Source organism: Fukomys damarensis, unplaced genomic scaffold (genome assembly GCF_012274545.1).
Source record: "Fukomys damarensis isolate Sample0158 unplaced genomic scaffold, DMR_v1.0_HiC HiC_scaffold_23, whole genome shotgun sequence".
Classification (NCBI taxonomy): Eukaryota; Metazoa; Chordata; class Mammalia; order Rodentia; family Bathyergidae; genus Fukomys; species Fukomys damarensis.
In genome coordinates, this window is record NW_022900935.1 from 61,503,803 (window position 1) to 61,510,445 (window position 6,643).

General features: G+C 59.6%; 2 protein-coding genes across 5 annotated transcripts in view; one reads left to right on the forward strand and one right to left on the reverse strand.

Moving 5' to 3' along the window:
- The first annotated feature begins 1,194 nt into the window (after positions 1-1,194).
- Positions 1,195-2,240, forward strand: Syngr2 (synaptogyrin 2). Its single transcript, XM_010618729.3, is given in 3 exon segments — positions 1,195-1,489; positions 1,809-1,948; positions 2,043-2,240. Coding segments are annotated over 3 exon segments (633 nt in total).
- Positions 2,241-3,518: 1,278 nt separating this feature from the next.
- Tk1 (thymidine kinase 1) overlaps positions 3,519-6,643 on the reverse strand; it is a 9,226-nt gene continuing 6,101 nt past the window's right edge. For 3 of the 4 annotated variants that reach the window (XM_033767273.1, XM_010618504.2, XM_010618502.2), the window contains exons 6-8: positions 5,151-5,240; positions 4,751-4,870; positions 3,520-4,674 (exon numbers count right to left, since the gene is read on the reverse strand). In XM_033767273.1, the coding sequence (XP_033623164.1) occupies positions 4,489-4,674; positions 4,751-4,870; positions 5,151-5,240 (396 nt within the window). In that variant the 3' untranslated portion in view covers positions 3,520-4,488. Of the gene's footprint in view, positions 4,675-4,750; positions 4,871-5,150; positions 5,241-6,643 lie in introns of all 4 variants that reach the window. The other variant, XM_010618503.2, reaches the window with a different exon arrangement.

Consider the following 6,643-nt stretch of genomic DNA (forward strand, 5'->3'; position numbering starts at 1 on the left):
GGCTCCCTAAGCGGGGTCCCTCGCCCCGGAGCTGGGACTCCGCGTGCCCACCCAGGACTGTGCTGGGCAGGCTCCCTGCTACCAGGTGTGGGGAGCCTGTCAGGCCGGGGGCGCTGCCGGGGACGCCAGCCGACTGTGGGATCTTACGGGCCGCTCTGGGCTGTGGCCTTGGCCCAGATGCCCTGTGGTCAGGATGGCGGTGCCAGGAGTCCTGTGAACACTCTGCTCCCTGCGCCCAGAGTTCCGGCTTCTCCAGCTGGGGGTGGGGCTTGCGACTGGTGGCTCCAGAGCCCTATGGAGCTCCCAGCCGGCACAGTGGGTCCTGGGGCGGGCGGCCTTGGAGGGAGCCAAGTGCCCACCACAGACCACTCTAAATCAGCTGAGGTGGGCAGAGCATGAACGGTGGCCATGAATTTTGGGAGGAAGCCAGGGGACATGGTCTGCTCCCCAGGGGCTGGAATCTCCCGGGCAGTTCCAGCTGGGCTGTGCTCACTCAAGCCCCCCTCTTCGCTCCAGGGGTCTGAGCATACTGTGTCTGCCCTGTCGTCAGGCCACCTGGAGCACCTGGTGTGGGCAGGGCCGCTGTGGGAAGTAGGGAGACTGTACTCCGAGATGGGCGGGACCAGGATGCCAGGGAGGCCGGAAGTCCTTGTAGGGAGGAAGCTGGCAGGACTGGGGAGTCCTGTCTGGACCAGGGAGCTAGAAGGGCCAGGGCTGGTGCCTGGAGGGGTCTTGGAGAGGTAGGAGCCCCCAGGGGCCTTGGCATGGCTTTCCAGAGCTGAGGGTGCCCTCCAGCAGGGTGTTCTGGTAGAAGTTGGAAAAGTGGAAGTGGCTCTCAAACCAGGGAATGAAGTGGGGAGCAGGTGACACTCAGACTTTGTAGCCTGTATTGCTTAAAACTCAAAGTGGGGATGTGCAGCTTGCCCTGTGTTCCCATCACGAGCCTAAAAAAACCTAAAACAAGGAGGTGACGCTGCAGCAGACAGCTTGGCAGGGGGAATCCCTCCCAGGAGATCCCCAGCCGTCCCTGTCCTCCCCAGTCCAGGAATCCCCCGCAGGCCCTTGGTACTGGGAGATTGTTGTCTGGGGATCCCGGGGAGCCCCTCGCCCTTCGGCCCACTGCAGGCAGTTCAGAAGGAAGGGCAGCGGTGGTGGGACAGGCGAGTGTGCACACCCTGCCGGGATCCCTTCCGGATGTGCCCCTCGGAGCTGGGCAGTGGCACCCATTCTGCAGCATCCTCTCTGTCCTAGGTCTTCGCCTTGATTGTGTTCTCCTGCATCTTCGGCGAAGGCTACAGCAACACGCACGATTCTGATCAGATGTACTGTGTTTTCAACCACAACGAGGACGCCTGCCGCTACGGCTCTGCCATCGGGGTGCTGGCCTTCCTGGCCTCAGGCTTCTTCTTCGTAGTTGATATCTATTTCCCCCAGATCAGCAATGCCACTGACCGCAAGTACCTGGTCATTGGTGACCTGCTCTTCTCAGGTACCCGCCTGCCATGCCTGGCCCTTGGGATGTTAGGGCCCCACAGTGCCGGAGGGAGGACAGGGTCACCAGCCCCACTGAGCAGGCAGGCTTCACCTGTCCACCTCGGGCTACGCTGTAGGCTTGCGGAGTCTGCTGAAATCTGCTGCAGTGGGCCCGAGGTAGATCCTCCTGGCAGCCTCCCCCTTAGCCCTCACCTCTTGCCTCTGCAGTGCATACACCCCCAGGCTCTGGGAGATCCTTGCCTTAAGACTGTCCTTCCTGGGTCCCTGGAAAGCCCCTGTCCCTCCCTGGAGCCAACCCCACACCCTCTCCCCAGCTGTCTGGACCTTCCTGTGGTTTGTTGGTTTCTGCTTCCTTACCAACCAGTGGGCAGCCACCAGGCCTGAGGATGTGCTGGTGGGAGGTGACTCAGCCCGGGCAGCCATCACCTTCAGCTTCTTCTCCATCTTCTCCTGGGTGAGTAGGCTGGGGTGGCACTCGGGACCAGTGGATGGGGACATGGCGATGGATCCTCCACCCAGCGCCCTGCCCCCCTCTCTCCTTCCTGCAGGGCACGCTGGCCTCCCTGGCCTACCAGCGCTACAAGGCTGGAGTGGACGCCTTCATCCAGAACTATGTGGACCCTACCCCGGACCCCAACACAGCCTATGCCTCCTACCCCAGCGCATCGGTGGACAGCTACCAGCAGCCCCCCTTCACCCAGAACGCAGACACCACAGAGGGCTACCAGCCGCCCCCTGTGTACTGAGTGGCGCTGCAGGGCAGGGCAGGGCATCCCGGTTCCCCCCGGGTCTTGGCTCCCGGGAGCTGTAGCCCCTCTCCTGTCCCAGCTGACCACCTGGAGTCCTGGCCTTCCGTGCCCGTACACCCTATGTGCCTGTGTCTGAGGGCTTTATCACCCACCCACTCAAGGGCATTTTTGAGGAAAGGTTAGCTAGATTGTTCTCTTGTTGCTTTTTTTTCCCCTTTCGGTGCTGGGGTTGAAACTTAGGGCCTCACATATGCTAGGCAGGCGCTTGGCCACCAAGCTACACTCCCAGCCCCGTGTTGCTTTCCCTGAGCCCCATCTGCCAGTAGCAGCCAGGAACCACACTGTGCTGTTCTGACAAGTGCCTCAGTGTCCCCCTTGCCCCAAGGCCGACAGCTGGCCAGCTGGGCTTTCTGCCAAAGATGGGGCCGGCAGCCTCACACCTCTCTTCGGTGCTGGGCTCAGGCTTCTCACTCAGGTTTGCCGCCTCCACCTCGATGCCTTCAATCCCATGCCATGCCCCACTCAGGCTGGGCTTCTGCTGTGTCCTCTGAGGCCCGTCACTCTGTGCCAATCACGTCTGGGCGGGCTCTGATAGCCGCAGGTGTGGGGCTGGTGCCCACCTGGGGGACCCATGGCCCTTCCTCCTTGCTCCCACCCCTGGCAGCAGGGAGGGGCTCTGCCTGACATAACACCCAGCTTTATGTAAATATTCTGCAAACTTCAGTTGCCAAGTGTGGGAGAGCCACAGCCCCCAGACTATTGGAATGTATGAAAAAGCCTCGGGAAGATACCCCTTGCCCTTGGATTGTTAAGACTGGTTTGTAGATGGAATAAATGTTTTGGTTTCCACTGTTGAGTTCGGCCTCAGCCTAGAGGTAGCAGGTAGGATTCCTCAGGTGCATGCTTGGGGGGCTGTCTTCAGGACTATTTGACCTACGAGTGGCATCCCCCTTCCCCCACCTTCAGCCAGCCTCCTAAAATAGCCAGTGTGCTCAGCTTGTAAACAAGACAGGTTTTTCTGGCCTGCGTTGCTGGGTCAGGCGCTACCTTCCTAGTGTTGGGAGGGTGGGGGGACACCTGGGGGCTGCCTCTCTGAGACCCCTCCCCTATAACCCTTTTCCTCCACAGCAGGGGTGGTCCAGGTCCTCCACTTCGCTCCTGGTCAGGGCTCAAAGCACCTGGGGACCCCCTTCTTGGGCCAGTGAGCCCCCAGGTAGGAGAGAGCCCCTGATGCAACTCCTGTCTTCTTTTGTGTGACTGTCTGGAGCTGTAGTCAGTGGGGCCTGATAGTTTCAAATCCTAGTACAGATGACTAGGCCCCTCCTTACTAGTGGGCCCTGTGAGCTGCAGGCCCCAGCAAGCTGGGATACAGTAAAGGGGAGAGGGCTAGGCCACTGGGAATGCTGACCCTTCTGCACCCAGTGCTGTGACCTAGGCTCTCCGGATAAAGCTGAGCTCCCTCCTCAGCCCCAAACTCCAGTGTCTGCTTCACAAACAACCTGACTTCCCAGCCCTGGCTGGCGACCCCACCAACACCTGGGCTTTCCAGTCTGGGCCCTAGGTTTCTTCATCCTAAAACTGGACAGACCAAAAGGCCGACAACCATTATCTTAGGAAGAACATGTTCTTCAGTCTTTTTTCATAATCAGGCTCAGGTTAAAAGGTCATGGGTACTAGAATAAGATCTGGGTGAAATCCCCACTCAATCACAAGGAAGTGGCGTTCAAGACTCAGGAACCTAGGCCCAAGCGAAATGTGTCTTTACCAGTCACTAAATTTGAATACTGGTCATTAACGTCAAAACTGCAGAAAAAGAGGCCAGGCCCAGCCCCAAAGAGCACCTTCCTCTTTAAGGGGAAACTTCAGGGCTTAAAGGAGGACGTCGTTTCTGGAGAAGCCACTGCTGGAGCTTGAGTGTAGGAAGGGATTCAGCCCACAGGGCAGCAGGGGCCACCAGATGAGATGGCCTCAGATGGACAAGGGGGTGCCCGTGTGTGGCGAGGCACAGGTACCACAAGGAGAACAGAAACTTGAAAGTGAAAATCACAAAGGGGAAGTGGCCAGCAGCACCAATGGCACGACAGCGTGTGGCCTGGAGGAGGAGGCAGTGTGGACCCCAAACCACCAAGGCCTGGCTGGCTCCAGCCTCGGGGGCTCATCCAGCAGCTGGGGCGGGCCAGGAGGGAGGGCCTGTCTCATGCTGGGCACACAGTTCTGGCTCCTCTGCAGGGCCATGCGGGGCCCCTCAGATGGCAGGGCCACACTGCAGCACCTGCTGAGGGGCAAAGAGCTTCCTGGCCACCGAGGCCTCCCCCGGCAGCATCGGGCAGTTCTCCTTGTTGTCCAGCCCAGCATTCTGGACCGAGGACTTCTTGAAGTAGCAGAGGCGACATACTGAGTGGTACTTGTCTGCTCCACCGATCACCTCGACCTGGCAGCAGGGAGGAAGAGAAGGGGGTCGGTGGGGTGTCAAGGGAGCCCCCAGGGCCAGAAGCAGGTGGACCCACCTCCTTCTCCAGGCCCAGCCTCTTGGTGTAGGCGGCTTCTCGGAAGCACTCCATGCACACAGCTGTCAGCTTCACCACGCTCTCAGCCAGGGGCACCAAGTTCAGGATGCTGCCAAAGGCCTGCGGGCGCGGAGGACAAGGTGAGCGCAGATGCCCGGCCCTGCTCTGACACTCTTTGACTCAGGAGCATGGAAGAGGAACTTGCACCTCAACCCTGGCCTCGCTGAGCACATGCCCTGCTCTGTCCCTCTCCAGGGTCAAAGCACCCGACAGCAGATGGCATCCAGTCTGGACAGACCTGGAGGGCCCTCCGCAGTGGCAGAGAAGGGGCACACCCGTGGCCTGTGTCCAGAGGCCCCTCCATCCTCCTGATCCCGCCCAGGGACCCGGGGCACCTTACCTTCCTCTGAAAGGTCCCGTCCAGGGCGGCCACGATCACTGTCTTCCCGGCGTTGGCCATGCCCTCGCAGAACTCCACAATGTCAGGGAACTGGAAAGGGGGCAGGTGGAGGAAGAGTGAGCTGCTGCCCCACTCAGTGGCTTTCTGGCGTCTCGGAGAGCCAGCCCAGTGGTCTGGACAGTGCCGATCTGCATGGAGCCCGAGAACAAGGGGCCTAGTGCACCCCTGAGGTTCCCAGACTGGGGCCTGGCTCCATCCACACGTGTCCACTGCTGCCCAGACCCCTCCTGCAGCACAGTGGCGCGCTGTTCTACCATGCTGCGGCAGCTACCACAGGCCAGGCAGAGAGACCTGGACCCTGTGGTCCAGGTGTGGGGCTTCCAGCCTGCAGAGCCATTGGAGAGTGGAGAGTGGAGCTCTGCTGCCACGGCCCCATCTGCGGCACTGCCTGAGGCGGCCCTAAGAGCCGAGGCAGGGCCTTGCGAAGTGGGGCTGAGCTGGGTGCTGTGGCGACACCCAGAACCGTGGCGGCTTGGGAGGCTGAGCGAGGAGGATGGCAAGTGTGCAGCCAGCTTGGGCAACTTAGCGAGATTTGTCCCTAAATAAAATTCTGTGAAGAACTGAGGCTGTAGCTCAGTGGTAGACTGCCTGCCCGGGATTGCGAGGCCCCGGGTTCAATCCCCAGCACAGCCAAAGTCAACAATCAACCAATCAATCGGAACTTCAGGGCTTTCTCGGTAGACAAAAGGCCTGGCTGCCTCTTCACCTTGATGGTTCCAGCCACACTCCAGGCTTCTGGAGCTCCTTCAGGCCCCACTCAAACTGTCCCCTTACGCACCGTCCCTGCAGGAACTCTCACCCCCTTTTCGGCCTTTCCTGATAATCTTAGCAGTCGCCACCATCTAACAGGTATAAACGCAAGGTGGGGCCTCTTCTGTCCCAGGGGCCTACGGCATGAACCTCTGAGGCTGGCCTTGACCCCACAAAAAACAAAGGGATGGCAGCAACACGAGCCATGTGGTCAGAATACGCATGTGTAACAGAACTAGAAGGACCCGACACTCTCGAGGCTCAGGCCAGAGGATCGTGGGCTTCAGCCCAGCCTAGGCAATTTAAAACGGCTAGACCCTGTCTCAAAACAAAAAAGTAAAAGACCTGGGGGTGTAGCTCAGGGAGAAGGCCCTGGGTTCAATCCCAGTACCGCCGGGGGCGGGGGTGTGTGTGGACAAAAAACAGCCCCTAAAACAAAAGATGATGTCAGTGTCCCTGGCCAGGCACACCCAAGATGGCTCAGGAGCCATTCTCCTGGAGGGCAAGGACCGAGCCACCGGCTTCTGCACTGGGAGTCAGGGTGCGCAGAGATCACCAACCAAAGAATCACTGAGAGGGCTGGGGATGTAGATCAGTGGTTCTGCCACCTGCTTCACAAGCCCAAGGTCCCAAATTCAATCCCCAGCACAAAAAAAAAAAAAAAAAAAAAAAAAAAAAAAAAA